This window comes from Dermacentor albipictus, chromosome 3 (assembly GCF_038994185.2).
Source record: "Dermacentor albipictus isolate Rhodes 1998 colony chromosome 3, USDA_Dalb.pri_finalv2, whole genome shotgun sequence".
Classification (NCBI taxonomy): Eukaryota; Metazoa; Arthropoda; class Arachnida; order Ixodida; family Ixodidae; genus Dermacentor; species Dermacentor albipictus.
In genome coordinates, this window is record NC_091823.1 from 48,802,979 (window position 1) to 48,819,685 (window position 16,707).

General features: G+C 47.8%; 1 protein-coding gene across 2 annotated transcripts in view; it reads right to left on the minus strand.

Moving 5' to 3' along the window:
* Window positions 1-6,294: 6,294 nt before the first annotated feature.
* crp (transcription factor cropped) overlaps window positions 6,295-16,707 on the minus strand; it is a 69,364-nt gene continuing 58,951 nt past the window's right edge. For both annotated transcript variants that reach the window (XM_065426886.2, XM_065426887.2), the window contains exons 3-5: window positions 12,534-12,705; window positions 11,613-11,827; window positions 6,295-10,793 (exon numbers count right to left, since the gene is read on the minus strand). In XM_065426886.2, the coding sequence (XP_065282958.1) occupies window positions 10,224-10,793; window positions 11,613-11,827; window positions 12,534-12,705 (957 nt within the window). In that variant the 3' untranslated portion in view covers window positions 6,295-10,223. The remainder of the gene's footprint in view (window positions 10,794-11,612; window positions 11,828-12,533; window positions 12,706-16,707) is intronic.

Here is a 16,707-nt window from a genome sequence, read left to right on the forward strand (position 1 = left end):
TTTGAAGATGAAAGGCAAGACCTCTGCGCAGCTCTCAATCAGCTAGATGGAAAGCCATTCACCTTGAACAAGATCTTGGGACCATGGCCTCGCATATCGCAGCTACAAAAGGCCACAAAAGCGCTGCTGCGATATTTGAAAGATACCGGATTGAGTCAGCGTCTGTGATCCGGACTGAGTGACCGACTGATATCCCCAGTGGACTTTTTCTTCTTGTAATCTTTCCGTCCCCCTTTCCCTTTCCCCAGTGTAGGGTAGCCAACCGGACTCAGTCCTGGTTACCCTCCCTACCTTTCATTTATCATTTTAGCTCTCTCTCTCCTTTCGGTTTCCCATATCCCGCCGCATTTTTTGCAACTCATATCGCGAAGTTTCTGCGCGCATTGCAATCCCCTAGCGAAAAGAGCGCAAATGCAGGAATCGATGAGGTCAGAAGGACAGGGGTCACTCTACGCTCCGTTGTTATGTCCTCAAATCAACTTCATCTGCTGTATGTACAATAGGTTATCTTCCACCAGTGAACAGTGCCGAGTCTTCCATTGTTACTTCGATTACTCGCAGACAGTTGCGCTTAGCCTATGGAATAATAATAATAATAATAATAATAATAATAATAATAATAATAATAATAATAATAATAATAATAATAATAATAATAATAATAATAATAATAATAATAATAATAATAATAAAGATCCCACGCACTGTGGCAATCGATATTATACGAAGCATTTAGCAGGTAGCTAGCTAGCTATCATCGTTTGCAGTACTTCAAAGAGTTACCGCTTATGAACCAACTTGTTTGTGTAAAGCAAGCAGTTGTGTGCGTGATGTGAGCCTGTGTGTGCATGACGAGAGAATCAAGGCGACGGCGACGACGATAGCGTGGCGGCGACGACACGACAACGGTTTTGTTTTGTTTATCCACCTAAGAAACGGTTACAACCTGCTCCGTTAAAAGCAGGGTCCATCCCGAAAGCCGTACAATGTCGCGCAGCGTCTTCATTGCCTCATCTGCAACGAGTAAAATGACTTGGGAACGTGGTCCGGCACCAAAGGCGGCGCACTCGAACAAAGCGTCTCGAAGCACTAGCTGCCACGAGCCGAGAGTGGCAGGCACTGCAGGCACGCTCTTGCTCGTGCCACCCCCGGGAAGGACAGCGGCAGCCTGCGACCGAGTGAAAAACTAGCGCGCGCGTGCTCTCGCTCGTGCTGTATATGTGACGTGACGCGCGCGCCAGTCGTCTCAGAGAGGTAGTGGATGCTGGCACGAGAAAACACGTGCGTGCGATCGTGGCCTAACGGTTAGAGCTGCTGCGCTGGTAGTCAGAGGTTCGATCCCACACCAGGCACGAAACGGCGAGACATGAAAAGGCTCGAAGCGGGGCGAGACAGGCCTCACCTAACTACTCATAATACCTACATACTTACCGCAAAGTGCCTTGGATCAGTTAAAGAATGTCTCGTGTTATTAGTAAGTTCCCGGAGAAACCATCCATAATGATTGTCAAAGACAACGTGCTAGCTCATTTGTAAGTTTCATTGAGCAATATTTTATATAAACCGCCCGGAGGACGAAGCGAAGACAATCGCCTGTGTGGTATACAAGAAAAGAGCCGCGCATATACCGAATTTTGTCGCGCATTACCTGTCACGCATTACCTGTCGCACATTACCTGCATTCTCAAAATTTACATATGTAAACAAAGTGCAAACTACACGGGAAATTCGCCTGTAGAGCTGTCTTCTTGGAAGCAACTTTCGCATTGAGGCGAAGCCGCACCTGCCTGGAGAAAATAGTACGAATGCGTTATGCATACCCGTGAAGTCGCACTGCGCTTCAGCAGTCCGCCGCTGAGCGGCTCCCTATCGGTCCGGTACCCTCGCGTAAACATAACCTTCAATGACATCCCATGCTGAGCGTCACCAGAGGTTAAGTAGACGCATTTACTAAGAATCCTCGCAGGAAGGAGAGAAGCGGTGCTGAGGCAACACGATGCAGATTGCAAGTATAACCACCGTAGATAACAGAGAATATTAAAGCCCATAAATATTTAGCAAAGTTGTATTGAACCTTGGTAGAGAGTGGACTGGAACTATGGTAGCCGGCGAAAAGCTCTCTAATTTTAGAATAACTTCTTCTTGGGCAAGCTGGCGTTTGCTCAGCGTGATCTCTGTAGCGCAAAAACTCGAAAATGAAAGAGAACAGTGAGAGGAAAGGAAAGACGAGCAGGCTGTTTCACAGTCGTCAGGTGAACTTTTGTAGATTGTGATGATCTCCGAGAGGACTTCAGCATCACCAAAGGATTGTGTCTGGAAACCACTGCGAGCCATTGGGGATTGCTTTAACAGTTGACGTTGTTCAGCTAAGTTTCCCACTAAGTTTTTTTTTTTTTGTCACACTTTACCAGAGGGAAGTGGGAATGAGGGGACGGGGGGGGGGGGATTCTTATTGAAAGGCAGAGATTTGTGCTGCTTTGCATAGAGAGGGGGAGAGATATTAAAAGATTGAAGAAGAAAGTGGAAAAAAGGGCGAAGAAAAAAAGATGTGAGTAAACCTGATCTTTCCTCAAAGCACGATAGAGAGCCACAGCAAAAAGTTCGAGGACAAACTGCAATTGGTGCTTGTGAACATGCCCTACAACATTTCAAGTAAAACGTTTTGCCAGCATATCAATACTTCAAAATTTGCATTAAAGGTGCTAACTACAGCAGCCAGTAAGCAGGCCAAAAGATACTCCGCGTAGCCCGAGATGGATGCCAAAATATGCTGTTAGTCTCGTACACGCCTACGAACGGCTAGTTGTTTGCAGGTCTGGTCCAAGTTACATCAAAGATCCAGCATAATTTGAATTTTTTTCTAACCTGTGTGATTCGCCGTTTCCTCTGGTGTCTTCATATGCAGCGCATGCCGGATTTCCCTGAAACATATCACCAGGAGGCTTGCAGAAAGCAGGTTTATTTAGTTGACAGCTCCGTCTTTATATTTTTGAACAGAAGGTTAATTGACACTACATTTACTTCCACCGAAAACAATTTATCTCACCCGTCCCAGTGGCTATGGCGTTTTCTCGCCGAGTACAAGGTCACCGGTTCGTTCCCCGAACGCGACGGCCTTATTACGGCGTGTGCGTACGGCAAAAGCGCTCGCGTACTGTGCTTTGGGCGGACGGTAGAGAACTCCAGCTGGCCAAAATGAATCCCGAAGCCTCCACTATGCCGTTTTTCGTAACCCACGGAGCTGTTTTGGCACGTCAAGCCCCATAATTTTCATCAAGTAATCCCCAATGCCTTGGCCCACCACTAGTAATGCAAAAGTCGCCTCTAAACTCTGCTGCAGAAAGTTGGCTCGCGGGCTCCTTCACCTGATGCCGACGATGATCCTTCAAAACGTGGCACGTACCCACACTGTTGGATGGGCCGAGAATCGGGTGGTTGCACGCACAGGTAATCACTTGAGGAAAATGAAAAGGGTAAAACTGGGAATATGAGAGTAGTGTGTAATTAGGGAGTATTAATTAAGAAATACACTCTAAGAAACGTTTGCACCCTTAGGGGCTCATCGAATGTGGTAAAATCAGTTCTGGGGAATACCGTAAGGTGGAGAAGGGTTCATAAAATGGAAAATTCTCATCCACCCGAATGTAGCACGAGGCCACAAAGGAGACCCACACGGGCTTCTCGCAAAGCTTCGCAGTTGAGGAAAGATTCGTCCTGATACGGAGACTCGAAACCCGGGACCAACGCCTCTCCGGGGCTGTCGCTCTACCATGCATCTGAGCTATATTTAGAATAAAAAGTTTCGTTGAAGAAGTTAGACTGGAATAAATCCAGAACAATATTAATGGGAATAGCATGGAAAGTAGGAATCAGCGACCCCTTGAAACACACACACACAGAGAGAGAGAGAGAGAGAGAGAGAGAGAGAGGGGGGGCTATTAGACAAACAGCGATGCAACCAAGCTGTGATCATATGTCGCTAACTACTTTTGACTTCCATTAAACGCAAACACGTGTACACTTTACTGACCGATTGCGTGGATACAAATTGCATGTTTTACACTTCTTTTTCTTTAATATTGTGGCATTTTCTGGGAACATTTATCGAGTAAACCGGCGCATAACTGTTTGTGATCGCAGTACTGAGGTTTTCTTTTTTTTCTTCCTGCTTAAGGAGAATGTCACGGAGTAGTGTTTACTATCGCTGGATGTGAGCTGCAGGATCGTTAGATATATCCTGGCTACGACTTTTCTTTCGATTTTCGCGTTCCATGTTTTCCCGATGAACAGCCACCGATGCACTCTTAATAAAGAGCAACTGCAACAAACTTTCAGGTTGGCTAAAGTATGAACAGTGTATATTATGGAAACAATCCCGACAACGCTGCTCGACTGGTGATATACTAACTACTCTATTTTAATTAATAGCACTATGCAGTGGCGTAGCAACAGGGGGGGCCGGGGGGCCGTGGGCCCCGGGTGCAAGGGGCCAGTGAGCGGGGGGGGGGGGGGGGGTGTCATATGCGTCTGAAGACACCCCTCTTTCCGCCAGCTACACCCGGGGAGGGGGGTGACGGAAGACCTATGGGCCCCGGGTGCCAGACGACCTAGCTACGCCACTGGCACTATGGCAGACGACGCGGGGGCGAGGGGGTTAGCAGGTAAGACGCGGATCCCAGAATAGACGAGCGTGGCTGGTCTCCGAGACCAGCAACGCGCACCGTGCAATCTCGGAGGTCAGGCCCAGGCGCCAGCCTGGTTCTCGGCGTTGCGTCATTTCAGACGAGCTGTAAATGCAGCGCTTCTGAAATTTTTAGTATGGGTATCGAACACGTCATTTTTGCCAACTTTTCGTGACAGCCCCACTCGTGCCTCAAAAGTAAAAATTTGTACAGAGGCTGATCTATATCTTCGCTATCCGAGTCTAGGGTTTTTATGCTATTCCAAGATGTTATTGCAGTTAACCATTAAAGGGAACGCCAGATCAGTATCACTGCACTGACAACAGCTGTTTCGATGCAGAAGCCTGAAGGAAAATATTTTACGAATAGGTGTCTACCTGAAATGCTAGGTCAAGCATTTCTTTAATTTTTTTTTAAATTTAAGCTGAAGAGATGTTGAGGCTATTGTTGGTTAAGTTTAATAAAATTGTTCCTTAAGAGTGGACCAGCTTACATGCACAATCAAGGTTGCCACTGGAGACAGGCACACTACACCCTTGCATTAAAATGCAGCCCTGGAAAGCTGCTTCATTGCAAAAAAAAAAAAAAAAAAAACGATGGAGAGATATTGTTCATATGCATTGTTTTCGATCTTTGTAATGTGCTTGGAGTGTTTATCTGCTATGTCATTTTAAAGAATTCAAAGATTCTCCAGTGCCGAAAAAATGCCCTTACTTTCTTGAGCAGCTGCTGGTAGTGCTGAAGAAGCCATGAATAAGCATCTGAAGTCATAAAGATGAAAATAAGCACAAGCTGCCCTGATAAATAAGGGGACGGAAAGACAAAAGATGAAAGCAAGAAGGCAACAACAAGAGCGCTTGTAGCCTTCAACAAAGTGCTTGCATTGTTGCGTTCTTGTTCTCGTCTTTAGTGGACCCTTATCACGGATTACCAATTTGCCCGGCACGTATGGCCCCACGCGATATTCTTGCTCACCAGCGCGGCATGCGGCAAAGATGTGGCGCCCCCCACACATCTTTGCTAGGGGAAGATGCAGCACATCTTCGCAGGATTCAAACGGAGGTCTACCCAAATTTATTCAGATTGAGCAAAATTTTCACAACGATGTACGGGCGTGCCTGTCCGTGCTGTAGCGACTTGCCACCGTCTTTACACCACATCTCATGGGGATGCCAATAGACCGCCTAATTTAAATGTCTACTCAGGTATAATCTAACCAACACACTGGCGCAATGAGAGGCACAACTCGCCAGCTCAGACCCGAAGTTGCAGAAGGCTCTTCTTGGTCACGTTCGGCTAGCGGCAGAAGCCAGTGGAGCCCTGGACTTGGGGCGCCAACCCCATCAAGCTCCTAATCCCCTATCCCCCTTTCCCTGATTCAATAAGGTTATTCTCTCTCTCTCTCCTTTCTGTGGCATGTCATTTGCATTTATTTTATTTTAAACTTCTGTGTAGCCAAAAGGAGTGCATCTGTGTGCATCAGCATGGTGGCAGAATGCTTAAACGTGTTGTATTCCGCTAAGAAGGAACAAGTTTGTGTGGGACCATGCAAAGCATTGCAGAGTAGATAACTCTAGTGATGCTTTGCCAGTGACAGATACAGGACATGATATCAGTACTGACAAACATTTATTACACAAAAAGCTAGGAACGACACTTGGAGACATGATTTGAGACGTAACATTTGGTTGGGGCCCAGACTTTAGCAGACCCAACGAAGCTGAACACAAGCTTTTGTAAAACATTTTCAACATTTCCACTGATCAATGAACCACAAAAAAAACATAACGAAGCAAATAATTTATAACAGAAAGGTTCACAAGATCTTTTGACACAGATGGCATAAGAAAAAAAAGAATCTACGATTCACAATTAAATGTTGGACATTGGACACTGGCCTTCCGTGAACACCAATTATGGACACTATGGTAAAGCTGATGCAATTCAAAAGGAGGTGAACAATAAAAAGTAGATTTAACATTTTCACATCATCCATAAGGTACAGCAACCAAATTAAAAATTATGGGCCCTCCCACAGAAACTCACAGCAAAACCTTCACTAGCACACGTGAAAAGTAACACATGCACCCATACAAAGAGATACAAAAGATGGCAAATGGGAACAGCAAACAAAACAAGTCGAAAACAGGAGCCGGTGAACATATGTACAAATGGTTCTCATTTCCAATGCCTTAACACAATAGCAAAGAGAAAAATAACAGTAAAAAAACACACATTTGTCTGATAAGACAAGCACTTCAAGAAATAAAAAGACGAAAACAAAGACAACTATGAATTTACAATCGATGGCGAAGATGGCAAAAAGAGAACACAGAACAAAGCTCAGACAGAAGACCTAAGCAACAACATGAGGGGAGAGAAGAGCGCATATAAACTAAGGGTGAATTCCACTAATCAACCTGGGGAAATTTTTTATTTTTTTTTTTGTAACTTGCTCTGCTATAGGTAGAACTTGTTTTCCATTAGTTGAATCGTAGCCAGTTTGCATTTTCATCTGGTTGTTTGGAATCAACTTGCACTGCGAGTTGATAGCTTGATCTCACTCCAACAGGGCATTTAATTCAACCAGGAAGTTCTGGAGTATGCCACATCCTGCCAGCTGCGCATGGCAACTTCAGCAGTAATCCATTGTGGAGCGTTATGTTTTTGACTGGCAGAATTGGGTCTGCAAAATGTGAGCCTAATAAAGCACCTTCTCCAAGCTGACAGGTGGAATTCACCATAACAAACACTTGGCATGGTAGCTACAGCTCCCTCTATAAACCTGGTATTTAATAAACAAGGTGGTCCTAGAGACTCACAGAAAGAGAGGAAAAAAAGAAATGTGTATACAAATCTTTTTCTATAGCCTTCGCCCTCCACCCCTCGCGTATAAAAAACTCTTTCACTCTCTCACCGCCTCAACTTAGATGCTGCAAATGTTGCCTATGTGTGGTAATAATGAACAATGCACAGAGGACTCTGGCGCCGCGCAGACCCAACACCAACTGACGACGCTCGCTCTGGCGGGCAATGGCCATGTGTGGCGTGGCAGCTGGTGACATGAGATATAAATTAGGATGGGTGTACACATCTGTGACATGAGTGAATGTTGTGAATGTTATACCCACCTGGTTATAACTGTCTCTCTCATCTACACATGCACACATGGCAAAAGAAAATAAACTCTCGCTCAAAAGATAAAAATAAAGGTCTCAAAATGCACAAAAAAGAATGAAGCCATACAAGCGTGTAATGCCGCGAGTGGAAAGAATTACCTCGGAACATAAGACTGCACAGTGTTGCTCGGCCAACGCAACTCTACATAAACATTACATAATGGCAGAGGATGCTATGAAAAGCCTTTTGAAATAAACATAGATATGACACATCAATAAGAACACAATGCTGTTTCCTATAATAAATCTTAACACTATCTGAAAGCAGCCGCTGCCGCCCTAGATTTGCATTGAGGTAAAAATCTCAGCTTTGAAGCAAAGGCAAAGGAGAAAAACGAAGAAAAAAGAGGGGGAAAAAAATGCGTTACCCGTAAAATTCACAGGCTCTCTCATAGTGGCCATCCCCACCAAATGGAGGTGTCATGATAGTGTGTTGTGTCATTCAGATGGCATGTCCAAGTGTGATTGTTGTGTCCGTGTTTATGTAGGTGCGCATGTTTGTGACAATGAGTGCAAATGCATCATCAAGAAATGGAGCTTAATGATAGATGAGTGCTACCTTACAGGGATGATGTCTGCTGAGATTCATACATGGGGACAAAGACTTAAAAAGAGAGAAAAAAAAAGAAAGAAAAGGAGGACTGGTGGAAAAAAAAAAGCCACATATGTACTTGAAACGAGTAATAATAATAATAATAATAATAATTAAAAAAAGATGTATATGACATGTCTTAAATATAACAGCAGATGGCACACACGCACACCACTACAAATATAGCTTCTCACAAACACATTTCGATCATGAGGTTTTTTTTGAGAGGACAAAGGACACACACCAATCTTTATTCCTTGGAAGAGGTAAAAGTATGAGCTATGCACAGTGCCAACCATGAATATGCCACGAGAGAAGGAGCACAGAGAAACAACACAACTGCGAGAATATTTTTGCTCTGTCGCTGTCACCAACATATGAACACTTCACACAAAACACATCAGTGTGCCGATGCAGACAGGACAAACTCAGCAATAAAAGTCATCGGACAAGTAACTGCTTTTCCCTATGAGACAATGAGTGAGGCATGCTTGCAGCCAGCTTGCATGGTCTGGTGTGTACAGATAAGTGTGCCATATAATATTTATATATATATATAATCTTTGTATACTGCAAAAACTGCTTCGTGTGAAAAATTTAACTCCTCCTCCTTCTCTCTCTCTCTCTCCCCCCAAAGGAACCACCCGCAGACCATTGCACTAGACTTGCACGATTTCTTACACTGTACAGCCCCCGAGAATCTTTCCCCGCCCCATATATTACAGACTAAACGGAAGCATGATCCACCATTCCGCTGTGCTTCTGCTATCGCCGTCTTCCATTGCCGGCTCGTCACTCTACCTTCTTTTTTTTTTCTCCCCATCTCCTCCTACTGCTTTCATCAGATCACGAATCCCAATGTGTGTCCAAGTAGACATGGTATACTCTCTAATCTGCTCTTTAGAAGACATTGGGAGCACAGTACGGCTTACACAATCAATGTCACAAGGACCCTGGTGAAGCTTTTACAGGGCTGATCAGTGCAGAGCCAAAGAGAAGAAAGAAAGGTTCAATGCAAACTTATGTACACTGCTTGCGTTAGCTGACAAAATGTCCTTAGACGTTGAACAAGAGTTGTACATTGACAGACCAGGCTTATCCCACTGAACAATGACAGCATAATGAAACATATTAGGTGCACTGAGAACCAACCCTGCAGGGGTAACCGAATTTCATGTCGAGGTAGTGAGCTAACTTCGAACTTCTGGCATGACAACATGGCCGTTTTTACCACTGGCCACTAGATAATTGTAAACAGCCATTGTGGCATGCTTCATTGTTATGGCAAAGGGTAGGTAACAAAGAATCAAGCAAATGTGGGGAGAAAAATTAGGACACGCACAAAAATCCCGCTGTTTCTGTCCAGAGATAGCAAAAGAGCAAGTTGTGTAAAATGGTGTTCAAACTAAGTAAAATGAACCATGAGGCAGTGAGAGCACTGCCTGACAAAAGTTTTACGAGTTTTTGTCCCCATAACCTGGAATGCACTTTCCCAGAAGTGTCTCGGCATGTCCGTTACCCTGCCCACGCAGTGTCAAACAAGTGAAGAACGCTGTGGTTTGGTATACGTATATGTGTGTCCCTGTCGGCATGTATCTTCTTGTGTGCATGTGTGTTCACCTCCACTAGTGGCACTTTGTATTGTGTGTGGGTGTGTACCCTCCAGATTTGTTTTTTGTTGCGGCCAAGCAATAGCGCAGAAGAGCGAGAGAGGGTGAACCGGGCTCCCCCCACCCCCGGGAGAAAGTGGCCTCCACGGGGAGACAGCCGTTAAGAGTGGTTGGCCACAATGACCCCGGGCCGACGCGTTGCCGTGCCACACTGGATCACCTGCTGACGCAGCGCAGGCTCGTGGACCACCAGGACGTTTAAGCTGCTGCGTAGCATGCTGCCAGCATTGGCCTCTGGGGTGCTCAACTGCTCGGGGGTGGCGCTGCGGGGTTCATCGTCACGAAACAGGTGGTCCCCTTCGAGATGCCGAATGGCCTCCACGATGGTTTCCAAGTTTTGGCGGGACGTGCTGGCATGGTATGGCGACGTGCACGGAGAGGACTGAAGCGGTGGCACCACAGCCTCTTCCCGCGTGGCCACAGTGGGAGTCACTGCCACTGCAGCAGGAGCTGCGGGCTGCATGGAGTGTGTACTCAGGTCCTGGGGCAGGTCGGCTGCGGGGCTGGGCAGGGGCTCCGGCGGCTGAGGGTGCACCCTTGGCGGGCTGGCACTGCCTGCTGGCAAGGCGACAGGCGCTGGTGCCGGAGAGAACTGCGATGTCGCCAGCACCTGCTGCTCCAGGGGAGGCTGGGCCACCACCACAGCAGCGTTTGTTGCTTCGGCGACTTCCTGAGAAGTTCGAAAAGAGACGAGGCAAAGTTTTGAGTGTTGATCCATCAGTGAGCAGAACATTGAAAGTTTTATGTGGTGGAAATGAGGATGCTGAAATAGATGCTGCAGTGAAGATCGAACGATGTGTGGAGTAACACAAAGCCCATCTGAGAAAGACACACTAGAAAATGCCAAGGCTCAAGAGCAAAGCCCAAGATGGAACATCTGTTTAACGAAGAGGGGTTGGTGCTTTGCTCGCAATCCTACTTAGTCCCTGCGCCCCCGAATTGGGACAGAAGCTTGAGCGCGTCTAGTCAGCAAACAAATGTGTTTATCTACTCAAAATTTAAATTTCCCGCTTCAGGAGATTGTACTCTTTCGTTACTTCTCTTCTTTGTTCGAGATCAAGTTATTTTTTCTGTGCTTACTTGTGTTTAGAAGTGCCAAATTAAAAAGTTTCGTACAAACTGCCCTTGGGACTGAAGTGGCTAAGGCACTGAGGAATGGTGCTTGCAGCAAAACGGAAACACAGAGAGCAGGAAAGCTCAGCAGGAGAACAGCAGAAAACGGAAACACTCTAATGTGGGGCGATGATAGGAGTGGGGAGGGCAGCCAACCCTCATATGTTTCCTCCCGAGTGAAAACAGGCAATCATGCATTGAAAAGTGAATGAAGTGAAAGTGCTTTACTACAAAATGAATAGAATTTCTACCACAATCATACAGCTGCCAATCTTTATTATACCATTTCGACTATGCCTGGTGACACTGCCGACTCAAGTAAAGCATCAAATACTTTGTTGTCGAAACACTGTACACAGCCAAAAATAGTAATTACCTCTGTTTTGACCTTGTGATGAGGTGCTGCAGCAGGTGCCTCCCTGATCCGCTCAGTGTAGGCTTGCGCTTCCATTCCACGTGCCTGGTCCTCTAGGATCATCCGCAGCCTTCTCTCACGTTCAAGCTGCACTCTGAGGTCTACAAGCTCACGCAGGACGTCTTCCTTTGTCTCTGTGTCTTGTGGGCTCATGCCAGCGATTCCCTCATCATCCACTGCAACAAAAAGAATGCCATAAAACAATTAATGTCAGGACTGGATGAGTCAAATATAAGTAAATACACGATGGTCGAATATCAAAGGGCATGCTCCATATGTATTTTGGACCATTGACTGTTCTCAATTTCCGCAGTCGTGTTAAAACAGTACCATGCAACAACCCCTTGGGCATGAACACTGTTTGGCACACATCAGCAAGTGATGTTCCAAGAAATACTTCTGAACTTGTCACTGTTTGGAGCACCACTTAGATGCCCCTTTCCTAATGGCACGTCCGTGCATAGTGCATTACCAAGGCTCTGAAACGAGCAATCACACTAGTATACTGGCAATGATGAAAAATGCTCACAATAGCCTGACTGACATGCTTAAAATACATGCAATATTACCCTAACTTTTGCCAAGCCAGGCATTCTCAACAAGAGTTTAGACATCTGTTCTTCTTTGATGCTAGACCATTGTTACATAGCAAGGAGTGCAATCAGTGAAAAGGTAGCCAGTGGCATTAAGGTTAGAAACTACTGTACTCTCCTGTGCTCTGGAACAATATAGTGAATTTATTGGTGGTTTTTCGAATATGTCTCTCCATTTGTACCCCAGCAGGAATGAGTGTTTCGATTCCACAGACGTACCAAAAAATTAAGAAAGAGAGAGAGAGAAAGATGCAGGGAAGAGAGGATGAAAATATGCAGCAATGCTTACTGTTGTCTCCTTTCTTGCGCTTGGGCAGGGGCGAATCTGAAGAGGAGCCGTCACTGTCTTGGCTCATCTGGCAGTTGAGGAGGCGCTTCAGTTGGCTGTTCTGTGACAGCAGGCGCGTTTTCTCCTGCTCCAGCTGGTAGATGTACTCAGCAGTGTGCTGTAGTATGGCAGCCTGCACAGATACAGCACAAAAGAGAGAAAAAAATAAAGAAGTGTTCAGGACTTCTGTGGGCATGCAAAGAAGAAAAGAAAGTTGCAGTTAAAATATAGAAAAAGAAATATTTCGAGCTACATGCAGTTTACTGTATTGGCAATGGAAAATTCGACAGTTACAACAATGTAAAGTTGTAGGTGGGCTTCTTTTTTTTATGAACCTTAGATTTACACCATAGCATTCACAACCTGTTACCAGATTGGTTATTGTAGTAAGGAAGTGCACACCTATTCCTACACATGGGTTCCGAGCCGGGTTAGTTTTTTTTACGTTCGTTTTGGCAAAACAGCGCAGGCGACGACTTTGTGAGTGCACGAAGAAGCGTTTGATTGCCTCGAACGCCCTTCTCCGGCTTGGGAAGTGCGACGGGCAGTGCGAGATGCGGTCCCATATGCGGCTCTTCGCGCCAAGGGGGGTGGGGGCTTCCACCTCCCTTCCTCGTCCGAGTGCGAGCGCGGTCCGAACGAGGTGTCGACGGCGGCGTCGAACGGAAGTGGGGCGTGGGAGTCGTCGGCAGCCGCTCGACCGGATGCCTCGATTCGAAGCGGATGCCGTCGACAGCAGCCGAGTGACGCGCCCGCTCGCTCCGAGCTAGCTGCCCAGCCTGCCAGCCGCAACACGGCATCAGGGACCGCGTCTCGGGACTCCGAAGAACGCGCGATGTGTGTTAATTGTTAAGAACCCCGTACGTGCGCTAATTAATGTATTTGCTTGTACAATACTGCGGGAATTACGGCCGCATCAGGAAAGGCAATAAAAAAATGAATGCGCAGCACGACGGTTACATAGGACGCATAGATCGATAAAGGTTTCTGTAACGGCGATAAACACCAGTGGAGAGCGAGCGAGCGAGCGAGCGAGAGAGAGAGAGAGAGAGAGAGAGAGGTAAGGAAGAAATAAAGCGCCTGATTATTTCGTGGCACTTCGTATGGAACGTTTGAGAAATCTATCAGCGGCTTTATCTCTATAGAAAGCCTATCGAAGTCAACAAAAGGTGAACAGAAATAAAACAAAATTTCTATAACAAAGGGCCGGCATCCGCGGTCCAAGACTACTTTCTAGACTAGTATCTTATCTAAGTAGCGCAATACTTAGTATTGAAAACCCCGCGGCCTTTCGTCACCCTGATCGGGCGTGCTGTGTTTATCGCGCAGCGTCTTGGCCGCACCCGTCGCGGGGAAATCCCGCGTTTCAGGTCGCTCCTTGTGTCCACGAGCCCACACACACAAACGCGCACGGCCTAGCGCCCTCTTCGCGTCTCTCTCTTCCGGCCCTCGTGTGCCATTTCGGGTAGCACCGGTCGATCACGACAGCCGCGCACCCTTGCTTTCTTTACTCGCCCCCGTAACCGGCGAACACGCCATCGACCTGCGAGGGCCCGCGCACGCTTGCTGCCGCAGTTCTCTGAACAACGCCGCTCGGCGGCACACACGACGGAAGGAACATTGTTGTGCTTTCGACGTGCTGGCTTAAATTCGCCGCGCAGAGCTCTTTTACCACTGCAGTAATTCTTTGTACACGCAAAACCTTGGCGACTTATCAGCGCGCTCGATAGGCAAACGTGTACAACCGCCATTGTGGCGATGCAGCGGCTGGGGTGTTCAACTGCTGGTTAGGAGGGCCTCAAAGCTCGGCTTCCGGTCGCGATTGTGACGGCGCAATGGCTGGCGGAAGAAGAGAGAGAGAGAGAGGTAGCGTCCATGTACTTCGACGGGCGCTACAGCTCACAGCCTACGTAAGACTGTGCCCAAGTTTTCAAAATTAATATCGAGTTCTCCACTAGGACGCCTCTCATAACGCAGAGGCAAGTGTGAGACGGAAAACTGACATCAATTATTTAATAGCGAATTTCTTTAACAGCGCATCCATAGTAGGCAGATGCAATCAGCATGCGTGAGGCACAAGGCGATCGCGCACGCTAATTCACAGCCCTCTATCATCGACCAGACGCACGAAAAGAAGTTTTTTTTTTTTTTTTTCCTCAACACAGTGGAAGATTGGAACCTGGCGACGCCGAGAGAAAAAGAAGAAAGCGAATGCTCTTTTTTCTGCGTGAAGGCGCACAGTGGCGAAAACTAAAGACGGCCGGCCATATAGCGCTACAAGCGCTACCGCTTTCGAGCCCTCCTGGGCGAGCAGCAAGGACCCTATACTACACACCGCAGCTGCTCGGGTGAACATGTGCTCTCATGGTCAACTGCGCGCGCCGGCGCTCAAATTAGCGAAAACGAAGGGAGGAGACGAGAGGACCTAGAAGGGAGAGAGAGAGAGACGTTGCGCAGCGACCCGCGAAAATAAGCCTGTGTTACACGAACAAACGAACGAGTAATGAGCCTGCATAATATTTTACAGCGGCGGCTGTGTAGCCGGGGAACACCAGCAACGCAGCACTTTGAAACGTCCTTTACAACTAAAGCCCCTGCATCTACGCGGCGCGTAGATGCAGGGGCTTTATTTACAACGGCCGGCCGGGCCTCTCGCGTGAACTCATCCGCGCGTAAAATGCTCGCACGCGACGCGAACACGGCTATGGGCTTCAACGCTTCGACGGCTTTTCTGAAAAGCAACGCGCACGCTTTCGGAGAGCGCTCTGTGAAATAATGCGAACAACTCTAAACACAGGCAGTCGCAATCATAATGTCGAGACAAATACCGCAGCCTCTCGCGCGGCTTTTTCCACTTCCCAGCGCTTCCTTCGAAGCTGGGAGGTGGTGGGTTCAAACCGTTTGTGGCGCATATTGCAAACCGACTTCCGGAGAAACCGTGATTACGTGCAGCTGTACTTCGTGTTTGTGTGCGGAGTGCATTTTTAGCTGGAAATTATGCGTACGGTAGAGCCTGTTCGACACGGGATCACTTTGACTCCGGCTGCAGAGTCGAATCTTGGCAGAACAGCATGCGTGGAGTGGGGCTGCGCGCGAGACGCCTCCAGGTGATTATTACCGAAAGCGGTGGCAAAAAGAGGGGAGAGCAAACGTCAGAACGCCTGCCAAGCACTTCGCGATTACACAGAGAGGGGCAACATCATCCCAGCACGCGTTCAACGGGTAAGACTGAATCAGCTTCCCTCTACGCGGCTCTTTCATACACACCCATTCCTTTAAGAGCCCGCTCCAGGGCACCAGGAAAGCACACGCACAAACTACAGGGACGCTCACTCAGCATGCCCTCAAAAGTAGGAGGGGACGCCGCGCGAGAAGGCAGGGGTTCAAGCGGCTGCGTGGTTAAGTAAGGACCACCCCGCCTCCCACCCCCTTGTTTACGCAAGCGAATACTTCGGGCTACCAGTGGTGGTACAACATAGAAGCTGCCGCGCCGGTTCCCACTTCCTGGAAGACGCCGACTGCGCAAAGAGCACACGGACGAAAGAAAGGTTGAGGAGGAGGTTGAGGCTACCAGGCTTGGCTGGCAGCGTACGGTTAATCGGAGCCCGCGCGATAGCGACGACGCCTCCGGAATGCAGCTCGGCCGAGGTGTGGCCGCCACTCGCGGGTCGGGCTGCCTGATATGTAGTGGTTCTGAGAGGAAAGGGGAGAGTTGGCGCTATGTTAGCAGCCCTTATGTGAGCACGGCTCAGCACCACCTGTCTGGGCCGACGAGCGTAAAGCGAAGACAATGTACGCACGTCACCCTGCACTCCTCTCCCTTCCCTCACCGCCGACATGTTCGAGAAAAAGCTGATAGTCAGCGCGGGTTAAGAGGAATCGGTCACGTCCAAAAGCTGTTATAAGCGGGGACGTAAACGGCAGTTTTGTTCCGACGCAGTTAAGATACGTGGATGGAGCGCGTGGCCTCCGTGCGCGCGGACAGAGAGACACGCAGCGTCCAAACGGGAGGCGTCTGCTGCGGTGCAATGTTCGCTCTGCTCCAGGAAGAACCGGCTGCAAAGCACGTCGACTCGTTCAAACGCAGAGCAACAACGCATCGGCAAGGACGGGCCAACGGCCCCCCTCGAGTCGA